Consider the following 23,110-nt stretch of genomic DNA (forward strand, 5'->3'; position numbering starts at 1 on the left):
TTTGAAATAAAATCTAGTTTGAAATTTTATTTTCAACAGGATTAGGTAAGTATCATTATTTATTATTTTTAATTTACATTTTTGTAAATCGTTTTAGCAAAAAAAGTGTTCAATAAATTAAAATATGTTATGTTAAAATAATGTTATCTTTTTCACAAATGAATACGTTTTAGAGTTTTCATTATTAGTCAAGATATTTCAAGATTTCTTGTTTTCTTGACAAGATATCTTGGTATTGATATAAAATTCCTTGTCTTGTCTTGAAATCTAAAATTACTTCTTGTCTTGATCTTGGTTTGAAATCAAGACAAGATCTTGAAATTTTCAAGTAGCTGGCGACCCCTATTCCTTTCACTTTATCCATCCAGCCCTAATTCTACTGCATGCATCTTCATCTATTTCTCCATTACTCAGTGGCGTAGCTGAAGATTGAGGGGCCCCCCGCGAAAATTTTTGTGGGCCTCCCGTATTATAAACATAATCACAACTAATAACAGTATAATACTAAAATGTGTAAAATTTACAAATGACAATATTTGGCCTTCCTTCATCAGTTAGTGTTAATACTTAGATTTTTTGAGAATAGACATGAAAACCTATTATACATGTATCTTAATCCGACAAACACGCTCGGACAGGTCGATTTCTAAAATATTCAGAATATATTATAGCATCAAAGTTTCGAACTTTACGCGATTCCTCTTCAGGTAACAGTCATACTTCTGATTTTTTTAAATGGGAAAGTAGGTACATCATGTGACACCTCATTTAAAAGCTTTTGAAATAATGATTACAAAAATGTATAATACTTTGCGAAAATTTCGGTCAAATGCTTTTTAAATGCATTCATTTTTTTCGAATACTGAGAAAACTAATGAGTATTTTTTAAAAATTTAAACGCAGAATGAAAGATTACATTACCGAGTGTCGACAGTCCCTTAGAATAAGCAAAAAGTTTCTTTTGAGTGATTTGAAATTAAAAATCATACTAAATTTTCTTTCGTTTTCACCTCTGTAACTGTAGCTTATTAAAATAAACATTATAGAAGTTTTTAGGGACTTACGGCCCTCGATATAATAATGTAATATTTTATTCTGCGTTTATATTTTTTAAAAATTCCTATTAGTTTTCTCAGGACTAAAAAAATTAATGGATTTAAAAAAAATTTGACCGAAATTTTGCCCAAGTGTTATACATTTTTGTAATCAGTATTTCAAAAGATTTTAAAAGATTTTTGTGCTAAAAATAAATAAGTTAAGATGGGGGAGTATATTGAAAACATTAACTTCAAATCTTTTTTTCCTATAAGTTATTTTTTCGTCTCAGCTGAGCTCATCGTAAAATTTTTTATACATTTTATCCGTTTATTTTTAAATTTTGTTGTAATACCCCACTATTCTGCTATTCCCGCTGCTTCTGCTAAAGTTTCGGAAAACGGATTTCTGATTTCTCGAGGATTATCACGAGGTTTTTGAAAAAGTTGAAGGCCGACCGTTAACTGTTCCATTTCAGATTGCAAAAGTCTTGATGTTAGATTAATAAAGTTAAGTATTTTAGATTGAATAGTAATATTAACGACAAATTCAAAATTATTCATATGCTCTAATAATGCATTAGTTTCTAATTTTTCATCGTTTTTTAGATAGCAATGAAATTTTCGTTAAAGATTTCATTACTTGTCGGGAAGCTCGACGCAAAGCCATAACAGCATCATGTCTGGATAACCACCGGGTTTCATCTTTTAAGTGTTGGCAAACGCGATGAATCCAAAGTCATAATAGTACATACCATCTTTTAATACTTGCACAAAAAAAAAACATAATCGTTTAATTATATCCTAAAAAAACAACTTCTGTACACCATCAAAGGCATCATTCAACACTAGGTTCAGATTATGGGATGCACAATGAACATAGGAAGCTGTTTTTTCAATGTCAGTTACTTATTGTATGTACACCTTTGTATGCCTGAATATACACCACTCGTAACGTCCCATCATAACCCTTTCGCAGTTGTGTACGGAAAGGTGCTTTGATTGTATACATTTTAAAATTTAATTTACAAGACTTTCTGCAATTTGGTCTAATTTGCGAATAAATCCCAAAACACTTTCAACAACTTTTGCTTTGGAAGGTAAATTATTTTCATCGCAACTTATTTTTACATACCGGAAAATAAACCTCAGCTGATCGTGTTTTGAAATATCTTGAGTGGAATCAAGAATTATTGAATAAAAACAACAAAAAATGTTTTGGTTCCCAATTTAAAGAAAGTAGAAGTATTAAGCTTGAAGGCTTTAAGGGGCCCCTCCTAACGTCGGGGTACCCCCGCCTTGCGGGCCCTGCGTGCCTGTCAGCTACGCCACTGTACTCTGTAATACCGATCCCAGGTACCTACTTAAAACTATTGCTTTTTACAATCAGTTCACCATCCAAAGATACCATGTTATTTGTAGTAACTCCATCTTTAAATGAACATTGCAAATACTCTGTCTTTGTCCTACTAAGTTTTAAACCTTTTTCCTCCAGAGCTTGTCTCCACTGTTAAAGTTTTGGTTCTAAGTCTCTTTCACTATTTCCTACTAACACGACATCATCAGCATACATTAAGCACCATGGAATATTACCCTGTAGTTTCGCTGGTATCTGGTCCAAAACTAATGAGAATAAATACGGACTAAGTACCGAGCCCTGGTGCAATCCTACTCTCACATGAAATTTATCAGTCTCTCCCACACCTGTCCTAACACTAGTCGTTACTCCCTCATACATATTCCTCACAATCTTTACATATTCACCAGGGACTCCTTTTTTATTGAGTGCCCACCACAGAATCTCTCGAGGAACTCTATCATAATGCTTTTTCAAGATCAATGAATACCATAGGAGCGTTTGTTTCTTTACTCCTGTATTTTTCCATCAACTGCCTTATAATGAAAATTGCATCTGTTGTTGATCTGCCCTGCATAAAGCCAAACTGATTCTCGCATATTAACATGTAGGTAACTCCAACATGGGTTCATAAAATAAAATATGGAAAACCATGTAACTCCAGCGATAGTTTAAAGCAACAAAAATCCCTTTATTTTTAAATCGTACTAAAAACATTTATTACCCAAATCAACTTACTTTATCTTACTTCCTTACAGACGTAAAATTAGAACTTAAAAACCTCTGTTTTACTCCAAAAAAAAACAAATCAAATCAACGGCAATAATCACTTAAGCGACTTAACAGAAAATGCGCGGGAGTTGCGTGTTTTACTAACATAATCTTTTGACAAGAGGAGATACCTGCTTTTTTAGTATACATTTTAAAATTAGAAATCTACATTTAAATGACGTATTATTTGTCGGATGGCCAGAATAGGTGATTGGCTAATCGATGGCAGTAAAATCTCATTTTAAGTAAAAATTGGAGTTACGCGGTTTTCTTGTGTCGACGACGATATGCTTCTCTTCTTCCGTCTGCATGGATTTCACTTTGATTTGCTGCGTGAAAGTTTTTTTAAAAGTTAAACAAAAAAAAACAGTAAAAGTTATAAAAAACAGTATTTATTCTTGTACTAATGCATTCTATTAACAATTTATTATATTTACGAAAAATAATACATTACGACATGACGGTGATGATTAATCTAATATTATTTGACAGAGAAAAATCTACCAATTAATGGAATAAAGCTGAGTAATGTGTTGAGCCCATCAAATAGAATTTTAACTTGGGGAATAAACAAACTTAACAGGTAGAAACAATAGTAATAAAATCCATAAACGGCTATCTTGTGAATAACGTATAACCTAAAAATAAATAAATTATTATTAAATTAATACGTGGTAGATGCAACAGATAAGTAGATGAGTGAGACAGGGCTGTGGAGTTTTACCATTATTATTTAATATATACCCCGAAGAGTTATTTACACAAGCACTTGAAGACTGTATAGAAGGGATCAAAATAAATGGTGAAAATATAAATCTGCCCTGCTTAGTAAAAACGTCCGATCTACAATTTTCGTTTTTTCATGATAAGGTTAATAGGACGTTTATTCTAAGCACAACGGCTATTAGTTATAGAAAGGACAAAAAAATTTACGGTTTTGTACGATTTGAGATGGCAGAAAAGGAATTTCTGACTAAGCAATAAGATGCTAAATGTCTAATAGTAGTGGATTTATAACCTTATCACTAAAAAAAGAAAATTGTAGATAAGACGTTTTTACTAAGCAGGGCAGAAATATAGTCGGTTCGCTAAACTCAGACACAACTGGCTATTGATTTTAGTAAGTAATTTTGCCAATTTGGTAAAATTGGCAAAAAAATAATTACTAAATAGTTAGTACCTAATTTTACCAATTTTGGCAAAATTGGCCAAAAACAAAAAAATACCTACGAAAATCACTAGCCAGCTGTGCCTGAGTTTAGCAGACGGACATAACATTCGTTATGCCAAATGCCAACGATATTATAGGTTACCTCCTTAAGCTTGTCATGCACGGAAAGCTATACTGTAACATATATTATATCACATCGCTCTCTATAGTAATGAGTGAGCCTGCACACACGGAACCATTAGTTCCGTGCCTGCAGACTCACTCATTAACTCATTACTATAGAGAGCGATATGATATAATATACATAATATATTACAGTCTAGCTCCACGTGCATGACAAACTTAAGGAGGTAACCTGTAGCCTAGGCTATATTATAAAAAAAATCACTGAGATAGGACAACAGGTTTAGGAAATTTGAGACATCAAAAATGCCCCATTTTTAAGGTGGTGAGTTAATTTCTTGGAGAAGTGTAATTGTAATTTAATGTAAATAATGTAATATCCAATAATTGTAATTTAATATAAGATGTAATATAAGTTCCTTAAAAAATATATTTTTATTTCCCACAATACATTCTCCACAGGTCTAAATATCGTCGCTAAACGTCCACTAAACGTCCTCTCAGGACGTTAGATGGACGTTCGGCAGCACACATTGGACCAAACTGGGACGTCCTATGAAGGTCCAATTGACGTCCACCGAACGTCTCCTCGGACTTTAGATGGACGTCAATTAGACGTTAGATGGACGTCCATTGGACGTTAGATGGACATCCATTGGACGTTAGGTGGACGTCTATTGGACGTTTGGCAACGTGGCATTTGGACCAAACTAGGACGTCCTGTTAAGGTCCAATTTACGTCCCCTAGGACGTCCGATTAAGGTCCAATTTACGTCCGATTAAGGTCCAATTTACGTCCCCTCGGACGTTAGGTGGACGTCCATTGGACGTTTGGCAATGTGGCTTTGGACCAAACTAGGACGTCCTGTTAAATTTACGTTCCCTAGGACGTCCGATTAAGGTCTAATTTACGTTCCCTCGGACCTTAGATGGACGTCCAATGGACGGTCGGTAGCGCGACATTTGGACCAAAATAGGACGTATAAAGGACGTTCCTCGGACGAAAACGGACGTCCTTAAAGTCCGTGAAGGACGTCCTATGGACGTCCTTGTGCTATTAGGTATACAGTCATTATCGCTAAAAGTAAGAAAGACCTGCAGACGCTACTAAACACAGTTTGTGACACCGGGAAAAAATTTGGTTTAACAATAAACAAAATAAATAAAGCAAAAACCTTGGTTATCGGTAACAGGGGTAAAGTCATAACAAGGGTCTAGATAAAAAATGAAGATGGACAAGTGGACAAAATGAAATACTTATGAGTCTGGATTGCGGAATATCTAAATCAAAAATTCGATCAAGAATAGAGCAATCAAGAGCTGCCTTTTTGAAGATGAGGAAATTTCTGAGTAAACAAAGATTCAATCTGCAAATCCGATATTGGAGGGTAACATGTCATATCCACTATATTCTTCTTTAGGTGTTGAAGCTTATTTTACTGTTAATGTTGGCTGAATGAGAAAGCTGGAAGCTTTAGAGATGTGGCTTTTTAGGAGAACTTTGAAAATACCATGGACTTATGAAATGGTGTTGCACAGAATGGGAAGAGACAGAGAACTTTTGGCCACCATTAAAAGGAGACAGCATACTTGGGGCACATATTTAGAAATGATAAGTACGAGTTGTTGCAGCTGATTATGAGGGTAAAATTGAAGGAAAAAGGGGTACTGGTAGACGCCAAATATCCTGACTGAAAAACATTCGCGACTAGACCGGGTTAAATACACACACGCTTTTAAGAAAAGCAGAAGATAGAGATGAATTTGCAATAGTTATAGCCAACCTTCATTAGTAGAGTCAGCACTAAAAGAAGAAGAAGAAGTGGTAGATTTAGTGTAAACAAATCAATTTAAAACTTTAAACATTTCTAAAATAGAAAATCTACGTTTTCGTTCTGATTTAAATTTGTCTCCTGCCATCCCCCGATAGTACTATTTCTAGGTCTACCTGTTGTCAAGGAGGCTCTGCAGAAGACAAATTCACACCAACACGTCCGTAGTTTCTCGGTATAAAATAAACTATTTATACCGCAGTATGGTTAGAACGCTCTCTAACGGGGAATAAGTGAAATGAATGTCGACTCAATTCAAGTTCTCTGTTTAACCCAGGTATGACAATACCAAAAGGCACCGTTAGGAAAATATTCCAATTTACGGTTCAGAGAACCTGTATGAATGGAGTCTTTGTACCCTAATATAGAGTATGGCATTAGTAAAATAAAAAATCTACGGTTTAGTTTTGATTTAAATTTGTCTCCTGTCATCCCCGATAGTACTATTTCTAGGTCTACCTGTTGTCAAGGAGGCTCTGCAGAAGACAAATTCACACCAACACGTCCGTAGTTTCTCGGTATAAAATAAACTATTTATACCGCAGTATGGTTAGAACGCTCTCTAACGGGGAATAAGTGAAATGAGTGAAAGTTGAATCGAGTCGATATTCATTTCACTTATTCCCCGTTAGAGGTCGTTCTAACCATACTGCGGTATAAATAGTTTATTTTATACCAAGAAACTACGGACGTGTTGGTGTGAATTTGTCTTCTGCAGAGCCTCCTTGACAACAGGTAGACCTAGAAATAGTACTATCGGGGGATGGCAGGAGACAAATTTAAATCAGAACGAAACCGTAGATTTTCTATTTTACTAATGCCATACTCTGTATTAGAGTACAAAGACTCGATTCATACATGTTCTCTGAACCGTAAATTGGAATATTTTCCTAACGGTGCCTTTTGGTTTTGTCATACCTTGGTTAAACAGAGAACTTGAATCGAGGCGACATTCATTTCATTTAAACATTTCTATTTGGCTTTTCACAAATAAATTGCATTGAAGTATAGTCGTGATAATTCATATTGTAGAATGCTTTAGATGCGGCGAGTGCTTTAGATGTGGGACGAAGGATAGAGTTGTTAGAAGTTGATGAAAGGAGAGGTAGAGGAAAACTAAGAAGAAGATGGAAGGATTGTATAGCAGTGAGTTGAGAGAGAAATGTTTAGATGAAGAAGATGCGACGGATAGAAATGAGACGCGAAGAAAAATCAGGAAGAGAGACACCTGAAAAGGGAAAAGCTTAGGAAAAAGAAGAAGAATAGTATAGAATAGAACACAACATAATAAAATTGAATATTTCTGAAATTATGTTAACAATTAATAACGTTAAAATAATAATTTTAGAAATATTTATAATTATTGTAACATTTGCAAACTTTAAATAGGAGATCTTCTCTTAATATTTGTAGAAAAATAGTTTAATAAGTAAATGAAAAAACACTAGATTTAATTTAGTCCATTTACTCACGGTTTTTGCTCCGGATTAAAAAAAAACGATTGGATTGACAAGAATTTTGGCATACGCATAGCTATAGCTAACGTTAGCTATAGCTATAGCTAACGTGTCAAAAGAAAAAATTGTGCTGATGTGTGCCTTGGCCCTAGGGGTGATTATCACCCTTCTCGGGGATGAAAAACAAACGGTCATAATAAATCCGGAAGTGGATAAACTGACGAATCAACTTTTGTTCTATAGAGTTTTTTTCCTAAGTCAATACTTTTCGAGTTATTTGCAAGTAAATACCCACATAACAATTTCATGTTCTTAGTAGATTCATAGAACATACTTTTCAGAAAAAGTATATACTGAGAATATGCGTAATTACCATTGCGAATGTGCAGAGCAGATACTGAGTATATACTACATTACAGTACTTAAACGTTCTATTTATATACTTAGAATGAACTATCGCACATATTTTTAGTATATGGGAAGAATATTCCAAGGATGTGCTTTATTTCTCAGAGGTATGTTTTCAACATCACCCAATCTCATCCTAGGTTCTACTAATATATTATATTTACATATTCTAATTGCATATGAGAATGTAGTTATTACATTCTACAATATTACGTAAAAAGTAAGTATAAAATATATAAACTTTAGTTAGTTATATAGGTACCTATGTATAATAAATATTATATGCATGGGTAAGTAAGTATATATAAAATATAAGTAATATATTTAGTTATTATGTGCACATCAAAATAAAAATGCTGCTGATATATTATATAATAGCCAAATATATATAATATGTATGTAAATTACTAACATTTATAGGTATCTATATACATTATACATACTTTTACTTACTAGGTATTTAGGAAATATTGAAGTACCAATATGAATTTATTATTTTCAAGCTGCTTTTTATGTTCTTAAAAATGTTTTAGTCCTTGTAGCTAGACATACTTCGTCTTCACTTCGTCCTAACAGCGTAGACATAAATGCCTAACTGTACTGGACACTGGAAACTATTTTCATATTTTGCCCCTGTACCCCCTTCCCTTGTGCAGGTATAAAATATGCAATGCAAGGGTCAGAATGGCAATGAATGGCCGTTTCCGGATTCGCGAAAATTATAGGTAAAAATACTCATGGTATAAACTCAAATCAAAATGGTACAATATATTCATTTCAATTGAAAACGAAACGAGAATTTCTCATTTTTCTTCAATAGAATTAAGTTTTAAACTTTTTTACCATACAATTAAAACGGCTTAAAAAGTGAATAAGATAGTTCAGTATATAGTACCTACCAAAATACCTAAACTTTATTAATTATTCTTAACGAAGTTGATAATCTATAGGCTAACATTATGCTTCTTCCTATAGGTACATAATACAGTATATTCTTTTTAAGATATTTTAAAAGTATATACAAGTATGTGTTAAGCATATCCTTTTGCATATACTTACGCATATACTAAAGAATATTCGATTAAGGTATATTCTAAGAATAAACTTTTACGAACATTCCGAGATACCACGTACACGAATGTGCTCAGTATATTCAGTGCAAGGATATTCTTTGAAGCACATGCAAAGAACATGAAATTTAGAATGTTTTCTATGGTACATGCTATGCTTGTACTACGCATATACTAAAAAGGATATACTTCGACGAATGTTGGTAGGATAATAATATGCTTAGAACATGATGTGAACATCATTGTTATGTGGGTATGCTTTCAACAAAAACACGTTTTTAGACGTTTTTTCGCAAATACCTCAAAAAGTAAGTAGATATTTTATCGAATTTTTTTTATTTAGCTTAATCTCTCGACAAAAAATGGTCATTGGCATGGTAGTAAATGTCTTGTTACTTTGAAAAGTCGACTTCATTGTCTTTACACAGAGACGCTAATTGTATCCGAACGTCTGCGGTTCCTCCGGTGAGTACCGATCCCACAAGTATATAATCTATATTCACTTATTCATTTTTAAGAAATGAAAAATTTTCTACCCCTGATGCAATTCGAACTCAAGACTGCGTGACCCCTGAATCCAAAGGTAGGCTCTTTTACCACTGAGCCACAGAGAGGGTTATTATTATCGAAAAAAATATTCTTAGAAAAAATGTATCTTATTAAAAACAAGCTGAAAATGCGAGCATTGTCATAACGAAAACTTTGTATATTTACGTATTTTAATTCATAATATGGAAAATTTCTATTATGAAAAGTAGTTTAGAATTAATAATTATGTTTTAATGTGCAATTATATCATTTAAATGTTATGAACTATAAAGGTAGTTTACTCTTGATCGAAATTCATATTTTTTATATACCTCGTATAAAATTAATAAAATTTTATACAAAGGTGTCCCAAAAGTAGTGGAACGGTCGAATATTTCGCGAACTAAACATCGGATCGAAAAACTGAAAAATAGGTGTTCAATCATTTTCAAAAATCTATCCAATGACACCAAACACCAACCTCCACTACACCCCCTAAAGGTGGGGTGGGGGTAACTTTAAAATCTCAAATGGAAACCCCTAGATTTTCTTGCAGATTTGGATTCGTTACGTAAAAGTAAGCAACTTTTATTCAAGACATTTTTTCGAACTGTGGATAGATGGCGCTATAATTGGGAAAAACGATTTATCCTGATAACATGGGTAAATTATAGAAACGGTCTAATATCTCGAGAAATACACTTCCAAATCAGAAACCAAACAAATACTTTTCGAAAACCTATCGAATAACACTAAACATAACCCTCCAACCCACCCCCTGGAGGTGGGGTGGGGGATAACTTTAAAATATTAAATAGCAACCCCCACTTTTTATTACAGATTCGGATTTGTCATGAAAAACTAAGCAACATTTATTCGAAACATTTTTTAGAATTGTTGATAGATGGCGCTTTAATTGGAAAAATACGATTTATTGGCGCCATCTATCAGCATTTTTAAAAAATGTTTCGAATAAATGTTGCTTAATTTTTCATGACGAATTCGAATCAGCAATAAAAAGTGGGGGTTGCTATTTAGGATTTTAAAGTTACCCCCCACCCCACCTCCAGGGGGTGGGTTGGAGGGTCATGTTTAATGTTTATCGATAGGTTTTCGAAAAATATTAAAAACCTGTTTTTTGGTTTCTTATTTGGAAGTGTATTTCTCGAGATATTAGACCGTTTCTATAATTTACCTATGGTATCAGGATAAATCGGTTTTCCCAATTATAGCGCCATTTATCCACAGTTCGAAAAAACGTCTTGGATAAAAGTTGCTTACTTTTACGTAACGAGTGCAAATCTGCAAGAAAAACTAGGGGTTTCCATTTAAGATTTTAAAGTTACCCCCCACCCCACCTCCAGGGGGTGCAGTGAGAGTTGGTGTTTGGTGTCATTGGATAGATTTTTGAAAATGATTGAGCACGTATTTTTCAGTTTTTCCATCCGATGTTTAGTTCGCGAAATATTCGACCGTTCCCCTACTTTTGGGACACCCTATATATGATGGTTATTAATCTTAGAACATGAAGAGCTTTTTATGAAGAATAACTTTTATTTTCAAAGTAAAAATAAGAGAGTTATAAATGAAAATGTTCTTGGTATCCATAATTTGAGAAAAATCTTCAAATATTTTTTTCCATTAGAAGGATGTACACAGACACAATACTGGCTAGTGATTTTAGTCAATAATTTTGCCAATTCGACAAAAAAATAATTTCTAAATAGTTAATAATTCTTCTTCTTCTTAAGGTACCGAGACCGCTTGTCGATCGTTGGCTCTCATGTTGCGCAGCATATTAACAATCATTGTCTTATTTACAGCCGCACGAAATAGTTCAGTGCTAGTTTTCCCAAACCATTGGCGTAGGTTTTTAAGCCAAGAAGTTGTACGGCGGCCCACACTTCTTTTTCCCATTATTTTACCTTGCATGACAAGGTGAAGTATGTCATATTTTTCTGGGTGACGCATTATATGACCAAAGTATTCCAATTTGCGCCTTTTAACCGTGTTCACTACTTCGCAACTTTTATTCAAACGTTGCAAAACCCTTTCGTTTGTGACTCTTTCTACCCAACTGATCTTCAGAATACGGCGGTAGACCCACATTTCAAATGCTTCTAGGTTTTTTAAAAGCGATTCTGTCAGTGTCCATGCTTCAACCCCGTAAAGTAGTACTGGGAATATATAACATCGGACCATTCTTATGCGAAGTTCCAAATTTAGATCATGACTGCACAGGATTTTCTTAAATTTCATAAAACTTGTTCTTGCTTTGGCAATTCTACTTTTTATTTCTGTACTAGGGTTCCAGCTTTCATTAATATGAGTACCCAGATATACAAGATTACTTACTCGTTCAATTGAGTCATTACCGATTGTTACGTTATAGTTATTATTATTTACGGCTGCCTGTTTACTAATAACCATAAACTTTGTTTTTCTTGCGTTGAGTTTGAGTCCATATATCGCGCAGAATGCCACCATTCGATTCAATAACGCTTGAAGATGTTCAATTGATCCAGTCAGCAACAAGGTGTCATCTGCGTATCTGATATTGTTCATAAGCATACCATTAATGAGTATTCCCTCTTTTGCGTTTTCCAAGACTTCATTTAAGATTGTTTCAGCGTAAAGATTAAACAACATTGGTGACAATATACAGCCTTGTCGAACTCCGCGCTTGATTTTTACTTCTTCAGAATTCGCAACCCTAATACATGCAGCCTGGCCCCAATACAAATTTGCGATTATTCTAATGTCCCTACCGTCCAGACCGGTAGTTTTGAGAATATTTTTTCATGGCGAACTTTATCAAAGGCCTTTTCAAAATCAATCGCGCACATGAAAACGTCATGATTTACATCTCTGCATCTTTGAATTAAAACTTGGGTTGCGAATAGTGCATCACGCGTTCCAAGGCCACAGCGAAAACCGAATTGAGTAGGATAGGACCTACTTGAGATTCTTTCCTCAATTTTTCTATATGTTCTTTGATGAATGATTCTAAGAAACGTTTTCAATACATGACTCATTAGGCTGATGGTGCGATAGTCGCTGCATTTTGTGGCTCTGTGTTTTTTTGGTAGTACAACAAATGAGGAGTTAAGCCAATCTTTAGGAATTTTTCCGCTTTCATAGATTAAGTTGAACAATTTCGTAAGTATCTTAATGCCCTCGACACCTAAAAGCTTTAGTGTTTCTACGTAAATCCCATCTGGTCCGATCGCCTTCCCGTTTTTTGCGTTCTTTATAGCGTATTGCACTTCTTCCTTAGTTATTGGAGGACCGCTTATGTCATTTAGCGTTTCTAGTTCGCTTCTTTCATCATCGAATAATTCCTTTATATATTCTGTCCATCGTAATAGTTGACCTTCGATATCTATTATAATTTTTCCGTTTTTATCTTCGATTAGTGGAGGATTACATTTTTTATTCAGTCCTGCAACTTCTTTCAGTTTTTTGTGCATATTGAATGCGTCATAGATACGCTCGTAGTTCTCAATTTCTTTACATTGTTGTTTATGCCACTCTGATTTAGCTGATCTTATTTTTCTTCGAATCATACTGTTTAGCTTTTTGTATTCTGTCAGATTAGCATTCTTATATTTTCTTCTTGCATCCATTAAATTCAATATCTCTTCTGTCATCCACTGTTGCTTATTCCTACGCTGATTTTCATTAGATGGTCTTCTTGGACTTTTTCCAATGTTTCTTTGCATGACTCCTATAATTGTTCTTCTGAATTTTTATTTCCCAATTTCTGAAACTGATCTTCTAATTTATCGGTTACTATTTCTTTCACTTCCGCATTTGAAAGTTTATCTTTGCTGATCCTAGGAGATATTTTGGGTTTTTTAATCTTTTTAAATTTAAGTAATACTTTAGCTGCTAGTAAGTTGTGGTTGGAGGGTACATCCGCTCCTGGATATGTTTTGGAGGACAAGATAGCATTTCTATATCTTTTTGATATACAGATATAATCAATTTGATTTCTTACTATTCTTCCATAAGTGTCCATAGGAGATTTCCAGGTGTAAAGTCGTCGCTTAGGTAAGTCAAAAAAAGTGTTGGATATTACTAATTGTTTTTCTACACAAAATCTAATCATTCTATCTCCACGGTCGTTTCTCGTTCCTAAACCAAACTTACCAACGACATCTTCTTCACTACCTCTTCCAACCTTGGCATTGAAATCCCCCAATACAATGTTTATATCTTGGCTTCCTGTGAGTGATAATAAATAGTCTAGATCTGAATAAAAGCTTTCGACAACTTCATCGTCATATTGTTGTGTAGGTGCATATACCTGAATGATGTTTAAGTCTGTACGATTTGTTTTTATTTGTAACATTATTAACCTATCTGAGTATAGCACGATATTTTTTACTGATTTTGCGACTGATTTTGCGAGTTAATAATTATTACTATATAATTAGTAATTTTGCCAATATCGGCAAAATTCTCAAAAAACAAAAAAATTACCTTCTACAATCACTAGCCAGTTGTGTCGAGTTTAGGGAACGACTAGGTATACATAATATTTTAATTTTATAGCAAATGGAACAATCCATTTATCATAAAGGGGAGGCCGTATTTATACTGGTATAAACCTTTTTAAAACTGTTAATAAATTATTGCTTTTAAAATATTTATACTCAAATTGTATTTTTGAACATCTTATTTATTTTATATAATAATTAAATTCACTATCAAATGTCATTGATGGTTTATTAATACTTAATTTAAAATTTAGTTTGACATTCACGAAGTGTCAAGCTCAAATGTAAATAACCTATGCTTGGCAAATCGAGATTTAAAAAAAGTAGCCTACTTCCTAATCAACTATTTGAGCTGACGTTTAGTGCGTCTGTAGGAGATAACCGGATTGTGACGTCACATTTTAGACTTTGAGGTCGATTATCTCGAAGACGGTTAGATATATCGAAATGCCGTTTTCAGATTTGGATTTAGAAGGCAAAACTACATAAGAATCCTTCGATACACCTGCTCTAAGTATTGGAGGAGCGGCAACGCAATAACACACAGACTTTTGCAAATTTATAAACGGAAAGTTTTCGTTGAAAAAAAGGTATATGTATGAAGTCTGTAGACCCCGTAGAAGCAGAGATGTAGCTAATGAAGAATAATTTCTTATTCCTCAAATTCCACATCGAATGTTTTGACCTAAAATAACCAAAAAATGAAGAACTTTTCGGGGAAAACTCATCATTTAGAAAACAGCGTTTCTTTTTTAAGTTTCTGGCATTAAAAGTAAACAAGTTACGCTCAAAATAAAGTTGATACCTTTTTTTTTGGTAAAAAAAATGCGAAAATCACCCCCTAATTAGCATCCTAAGTCCTAAATGAAATTAATCGGTACCGCTTCACAAGTTACTTTATATGTATTGTTTGTATGATCTATATAAGTTTCATCGGTTCAAAGTGCTTATTTAAAAAAAAAAAAAAAATTAATTTTAAAGTACCTACATTTTTTTTATTAAAAAAATGACTTTACAAAATAACTTAAAAATGATTAGTGATACCAAAAATTTGTAGGTTATGCTTTTCTGAATATATTTTGGATTTTTTGTTTTTCTGTACTTAAGACAACAATTGATTAAGATAATAAGTCTGTTCAAAATTTGCATACTCTCATAGTTAGTGGCTCGTTCAAGCTCGTTAAGTAACTTATGAATCGATAACGATTAATTACATTTGGGATGTTAATTAGGGGGTGAATTTTACGATTCTTTTTACCAAACTTTCCATCAACTTTACCATCAACTTTATTTTGAACGCACCTTGCTTTCTTTTGATGCCAGAAACTTTTTTAAAAACAAGAATAAAGATTTTTTTAAACACTTTAAAAAAGTGATGATTAGTTTACTCCAAAAGGTGCTTCTTTTTTTATTTCACGTTAAAATATTCGATTTGGAATTTGACGAATAAGAATCTACCCTTCATTAGCTAGAACTTTGCTTCTTCTGGGTCTACAGACTGCATACATACCCCATTTTTTTCACTTTTTTTAGGCTATATTTTTGTTAAGAATTTTTTTTCGATAAAATATTAACTTCTTGAGTTATTTGCGAAAAACCATCTAAAAATGTCGTCTTCTGTTGAAAAAATGACTGAATTTACTCGCAAATAACTCAAAAAGTATTGACTTAGTGGAAAAACTCTAGAACAAAAGTTGCTTAGAATTAGTGAATTTATCCACCTCCGAACTTACTTTCAACGTATATTCTTTCCCCCCCAAGATGGGCTAAATCTCACCCCCAAGACAAAATCATACATCGGCACAATATTACTTTTTTTCTTTGGCATGTTAGCTATACTTATGTATGCCAAATTTCATGTCAATTCAAGTTTTTCTTTAAAATTCGGAGATTTTGCAATACCGTGAGTACATGGACTAATTTATTTTATACAGGGTGTTAGTAAATAAGATGACAAACTTTAAGGGGTAATTTTACATGAAAAAATAATGGCAGTTTGCTCTATAAACGTATGTCCGCAAATGCTTCGTTTACGAGATACAAGGTGTTGAAATTTTTATTTCAAATCTGCCAATTTTTTTATTGCTCTAATACCGGTTGAGCTATGAAAATTAAATTTGGTGCGTATTCATCATTGGCGCGCCTACGGGTAATGGTCTGAATTTTTTAAAGAAAAAAATGGTACGCCACTGAGATATTTCAAACTAAAAATTATTTTTGTATTCCAAGTTTAATTTATGAAGAAGAAATTTTCTTGTCTTTTTTTCATATGGTGCACCGTTTTTATTCGAAAAAATAAAACATCTTTGAGCGTATTTTTCATTTCTTAATACATTATCAAGAACTGTCCAATATAATAATACCAAAGTAGAACAATAACAAAAAATATTACTAAAAAGATTTTAACTAGGTACAAAGCTACAACAAATGTTCAAAATTACCTCCTTTAAAGGTGGCAGAATAATTTTATATTCACCACTGGCGTCCGTACAGGTAATGGTCTGAAATTAAAAAAAATAGTACGCCACTGGGATACGTCAATGAATTCCTCGTTCAATTTACGACAAAAAATCATTCTTTCCTTTTTTTAATATGCGGCGCCGTTTTTCTACAAAAAATAACACCTCTTAACGCTTACAAATTATTCGAGGTAGATTCCATATGCATAGAAACTTATTTCAAATACTTTGTAAACGTTAAAATGTTTTATTTTTTGCATAAAAATAGCGCCTCACATGAAAAAAAAAGACAAGAAAGATTTTTTGTCGTAAATTGAACGAGGAATTCAAATGTCTCAGTAGCGTACCTACTATTTTTTTTTTAATTCAGACCATTACCCGTACACGCGCTAATGGTAAATATAAAATTACTCTGTCAGCTTTACAGGAGGTAATTTTGAATATTTGTTGTAGCTTTGCATATAGTTAAAATTTTTTTAGAAACATTTTCTGTTATTATTCTAGTTTGCTATTATTGTATTGGAGAGTTTTTTTTCCCTCTGATTCTGGCCTTGGTTTAGAACTAGAACCTTTAGCCACGTAATTGTATAACTTATCACTAACTCAGGGGAGAAATGTGTAGTGTGTGTGTGTTGAGTAAGTGTCTTGTTACTTTGCAAAGTCGACGTCACTGTCTTTGCAAAGAGACGCTAATTGTATCCGAACGTCTGCGGTCCCTCCGGTGAGTACCGATCCCTATTAGGGATTCCAATGAACTGTCAGTGGTGGCCGGTGGATGGCTAAACTGACATGGCCATAGACATAGTTAAGGGGGGTGGTCATGGCGTATCTAATGTTTACATTGAATATTGACAAATTTGTAAAGAATATCCTGTCTGGTTTTGTTTTTTTGTTAATTGTGTAGCGAAATTTGTGAAATTGTGATAGCAAATTAAATATGAAGTGGTTTAAACATTGGATACGCCTATGGATGACAGTTTCGCCATCCAGCAGCCATATTATATCACGTGATTTGGAATGCCTAATTGGAGAGTTCTTGATAATGACGTATTAAGAAATACTTGATAATGACGTATTAAGAAATGAAAAATACGCGCGAAGATGTTTTATTTTTTGCATAAAAACGGTGCACCATATAAAAAAAGACAAAAAAAGATTTTTTTCATAAATTAAACGTGGAATACAAAAATAATTTTTAATTTGAAATATCTCAGTGGCGTACTATTTTTTTCTGTAAAAAATTCAGACCATTACCCGTAGGCACGCCAATGATGAATACAAAATTGTTATTTGCATATCAAAAAATGTGCAATAACTACTTCTTTAAAACCAGCCAAATTTAATTTGCATAGCTCAAACGGTCTTGGAGCAATAAAAAAATTCGCAGTTTGAAATAAAAGTTTCAACACCCCGTATCTCGGAAATGAAGCATTTTAGTTCAGAGAAATAAGGAAAAAAATAGCCTGTTGGTGACACAACCCCCTCCAGGCCGAAACCAAATTTTTTGAGTAATATGGACATCTATAATAATAACCTATATATTTCCTGCAGCCGATTTTGATGATATACATAGTTATAAACAAATGAAGATCAAAAAACGGTAAATTTTCGCTTTTTTCGTCTATTACTAAGAAAATTGTCATTTTAAACAAATTTGAGAGTAAGAAACTCATAAACGGTTTAAAAAACTTCAATATGGCGTTTGCTTAATATGTCTATCCTTATTGGTTGCTTAGAAAATTGCAAAATAAATCATAAATTTTGAGTTTTTATAAATATTTATAACTTATGTAAAAATTAACTTAGAACCTTCTTATTACACGGAATGCTGAGACTTATGGTGCTTAATTCATACCCTAAATTTCGAAGAAATTGGTCAAATAGTTTAAAAGTTATTCAATTTGTTTATCCCAAATTTATTTTTTTTGCAACATTGTAAGTCAGAAAATGATGAAGCTACAGTAATACTTTGGATAGTTTATGGAAGAAGGAAATTTACAGTATTAATTTAATTAAAAAAAATTACAAAAAATAATTATAAATATTGCAAAATTATTTTGCAAAAACATGTGAATTAAATAAATGGGGGGGGCTAACTTTGTCCCTAATTGTCCTAGGACAGTTGTTTTTCTTTCTAAATGTGTATAAAAATTCAGTCTTTCTAAATATGAAAAAATAATTTTTCTACAGGTAACGGTTAAAAAGTTATTCTAATTGTTTATAAGTAAGCAAAAAATCGACATGTTTTTTCAAAATAATTTTACACTGTTTAAAATTATTTTTTGTCATTTATTTTTAATAATGGTAATAGTATAAATGTTCTTCTTTCATAAACTGTCCGAAGTATGATTGTAGCCTCATAATTTTCTGACTTGTAGTGTTGCAAAAAAATGAATTTGGGATAAACAAATTAAATAACTTTTAAACTATTTGACCAATTGCTTTGAAATTTAAAATATAATTTAAGTACAAGAAGTATCAGCATTCCGTGTAATAAGAAGGTTCTAAGTTAATTTTTACATTAGTTATGGATATTTATACAAACTCAAAATTTATGATTTATTTTGCAATTCTCTAAGCAACCAATAAGGATAGACATATTCAGCGAACGCCATGCCATATTGAAATTTTTTAGACGATTTATGAGTTTCTTACTCTCAAATTTGTTTAAAATGCTTAACTTTTTGGTTATTGACGAAAAATGCGAAAATTTACCGTTTTTTAATCTTCATTTGTTTATAACTATGTATATCATCAAAATCGGCTGTAGGAAACATATAGGTTATTAATGTAGATGTCCATACTACTCAAAAAATTTGGTTTCGGCCTGGAGGGGGATGTGTCACGAGAACAATCTTATTTCTGTGGACTATTTGCGAACATACGTTTATAGAGCAAACTGTCATTATTTTTTAATGTAGAATTACCTCTTAAAGTTTGTCATACTTATTTACTAACACTCTGTATAATATCTAATGGGTTTGTTGACAATTCAATATTCACTATATACGTACACTTTCAATTTTCTTCTGCAATTCGGCAATGAGGACAAATCTTCCTTCAAACAATATTGCCGTGTACCTACTAACGCATTTATCATGTATTGTTTAATGGGAGGTATGTTTATCATTGGGAATTTTTCCTTATCTACATCGTTTATTTTATCCATAATTCCAAGGAAGTTTTTACTTTCAAACACCCAGTCTCGAATAGAAAAGAATTCTAGCAGATCCAGGCCATCATAAATTTTCTTTTGTATTCGTATCATACTGAAATAAAAAATATGAAAATCAAATAAATGTAGAGGATACCGGGGATGGTTTGGACTAGTGATGGTGAACGTGGTGATTTTCAAATCACGCCGTGATCAGTGACCGTGACCACCGTTCTTTTATCGCCAATCATAAAAAACATTAACACTTACTTAATTACATCCTAATGAAAAAAGAGTGTGTGTACTTGGTACGCACGTAAGACGTTATACTCCAATTGTGCGGTGTGGTGTGGTGTGGTGTGGTGTGGTGTGGTGTGGTGTGGTGTGGTGTGGTGTGGTGTGGTGTGGTGTGGTGTGGTGTGGTGTGTGTGTGTGTGTGTGTGTGTGTGTGTGTGTGTGTGTGTGTGTGTGTGTGTGTGCGGTATCGGATTTCTTGAGTGTGGACTTAATCCATTAGCCGATTTATACTCCTATTATTATGATTTCAACGAAATAAATACAGAGAGAGTCTGTAATTTGGAATAAATTCAATATCTCAAATACTAATTGTTTTTTTGAAAAATGCTCAGACCCGTCGATTAGTATTTCAAATTGTCCTTTTTCACATACAATAATGGGGGACATGAAAGGAGCCTCCACGTAGATTGTGATCACTTGTGAATACAATCGGGCGTCCCCTGGAAACGAGTAATGTCGGCTAATCCTTTCAACACCGGTGCACCAACAACACAGATGCAATCGTGCAATTTTGATGACGACCTCAATTAATATTGAAGGACTATCAGCAGATAAAGAAGACCTATTGTCTAATATGTGCAGAGAACATGGTGTCGATGTTCTACTGGTTCAAGAAACCCATAGAGGTACTGCAAGCCACAGACCAAGGATTCGGGGTATGAAGCTCAAACTGGAGAGACCACACGACCAATATGGTAGCGCAGTCTTCGTCAGACCAGATATCGACGTAGCATCCACATCTCTAACAGATCAAAATGACATCGAGATCCTCACAGTGGAGATAAACTCCTGTACAGTAACGTCAATCTACAAACCACCAAACGCTGACTTTGCTTTTGAGGAACCGAATAACTTTCAATCACAGCAAATCAAATTCGTACTGGGTGACTTCAACTGTCACAGTGTCGCGTGGGGTTACAACGAAACAGATTCCAATGGCGAAGAACTAGAAAAATGGGCTGAAAGCATGAACCTAAAACTTATTCACGATCCAAAGCAGCCTGCGTCGTTCAACAGCGGAAGATGGCGCAGAGGTTACAACCCAGACAATATATTTGTCAGCGACAGAATTGGAGACCAGGTGACAAAAATCGTTGGAAGCGCCCTCCCAAAGACACAGCACAGACCAATAATTTGTCTTTCCAACGCGGCAATCAGATACGAAATTGTTCCTTTCAAGAGAAGGTTCAACTTTACTAAAGCAAAATGGGAAAAATTCTCTGAAACATTGGATCAAGAAGTTTCCCAGCTAGAACCTTGCCCTGATTCATACGATAAATTTGTAGAAATCGTAAAGCAATTATCACGGAAATTTATCCCTAGAGGTTGTCGAACTGAGTACATAGCGGGGCTCAGCTCAATGAGGAATCTAAACCCCTACTTAAAAGATACGAACAGCTATATGAAGAAGACCCTTTCTTGGAAGCGACAATACAGGCTGGGGAGGAAATGTTACATGCGATATCCGCCAACAGAACGGAAAGGTGGTGCAAGCTGGTCACGAGTCTGGACATGAAACAAAACAGCAGACGTGCCTGGAAGCTGATTCGGAATCTTGGCAACGATCCCGCTGCTCCGGCAGTCAACATGACAGAAGTCACACCCGATCAGATAGCCCATCATCTTCTAATGAACGGTAAGACGACATCAAGAAAGAACAAGGTGAGAGCTCAACGGAATATCGACGAAGAAAGAGATGTTCTAGGTACCTCTTTTTGTCTAGAGGAGATGAGAGGCGCCATCCATCAAATGAAAGATAATAAAGCGGCTGGCCTGGACGACATACGAACAGAGCAAATAAAGAACTTTGGACTAAAAACCGTAGAGTGGCTCGTAAAAATGATGAATTGCTGCATCCGTACATTACAAATCCCCAAAATCTGGAGAAAAGCTAGAGTGGTAACCCTCTTAAAACCAGGGAAGGATCCGGCGGATACAAAGAGTTTTAGACCTGTATCTCTCTTGTGCCACCTTTTCAAGGCCTTTGAAAGAATGATACTGAACCGGATCGCAGAATATGTGGAGACTAAAATTATTCCAGAACAAGCAGGATTCAGGCCCGGAAAGTGCTGCTGCAGTCAAATTCTTAATCTCACCCAACATATTGAAGATGGTTTTGAACGGAAGGAAATAACAGGAGTAGCGTTCATAGACCTAACTGCCGCCTATGATACAGTTAACCATCAACGGCTACTCGCAAAACTCTACGAAACTACAAAGGATTTCCGACTAACAAGGTTAGTGAAATGTCTCCTCCAGAATAGACGCTTCTACGTAACGCTCCAGTCCAAGAACAGTCGGTGGAGGGACCAAAAAAATGGGCTACCACAGGGAAGTGTCCTCGCGCCGATTCTATACAACATATACACCAACGACCAACCCATACACCAACAAACAATGCAATTTATTTACGCTGATGATACAGCGGTGGCAGCTCAGGGAAAAACCTTCAATGAAGTCGAAGTGAAACTGACAGATGCCCTGGGAGACTTAGCTCTATACTATGATAAAAACCATCTGAAACCCAATCCCACAAAAACCCAGGTATGTGCTTTCCACCTGAGAAACAAGCATGCCCGAAGGTCGCTGGAGGTGGAATGGCGTGGTCAGATGCTGGAACACAACAAGACGCCAAAATACCTTGGCGTCCGTCTGGATAGAACTCTGTCTTACCGATACCACTGTCAAGATGTCAAGAAGAAAGTAAGTGCCAGAAATAATATCATCCGCAAGCTAACTAATACAAAATGGGGAGCACAACCACACACTCTCCGCACTTCTGCCTTGGCATTATGTTTTTCGGCCGCGGAGTTTGGAGCACCAGTATGGGCAAACTCCGCTCACTCAAAGAACGTCGACGTGGCTCTAAATGAAACGGTCCGTATAATATCGGGTTGCCTGAAACCGACACCTATCGAAGAGGTATACCCCATTGCTGGAATTGCTC

At 34.4% G+C, this 23,110-nt stretch overlaps 1 protein-coding gene across 2 annotated transcripts in view; it reads right to left on the bottom strand.

The window, feature by feature from the left end:
* Nucleotides 1–3,538: 3,538 nt before the first annotated feature.
* The window catches only part of LOC126885942 (putative fatty acyl-CoA reductase CG5065), a 134,729-nt gene continuing 115,157 nt past the window's right edge, over nucleotides 3,539–23,110 (bottom strand). Inside the window, exons 7-8 of one of the 2 annotated variants that reach the window (XM_050652765.1) lie at nucleotides 19,727–19,981; nucleotides 3,539–3,800 (exon numbers count right to left, since the gene is read on the bottom strand). In XM_050652765.1, the coding sequence (XP_050508722.1) occupies nucleotides 3,644–3,800; nucleotides 19,727–19,981 (412 nt within the window). In that variant the 3' untranslated portion in view covers nucleotides 3,539–3,643. The remainder of the gene's footprint in view (nucleotides 3,801–19,726; nucleotides 19,982–23,110) is intronic. The other variant, XM_050652766.1, reaches the window with a different exon arrangement.

Source organism: Diabrotica virgifera, chromosome 6, assembly GCF_917563875.1.
Source record: "Diabrotica virgifera virgifera chromosome 6, PGI_DIABVI_V3a".
NCBI lineage: Eukaryota > Metazoa > Arthropoda > Insecta > Coleoptera > Chrysomelidae > Diabrotica > Diabrotica virgifera.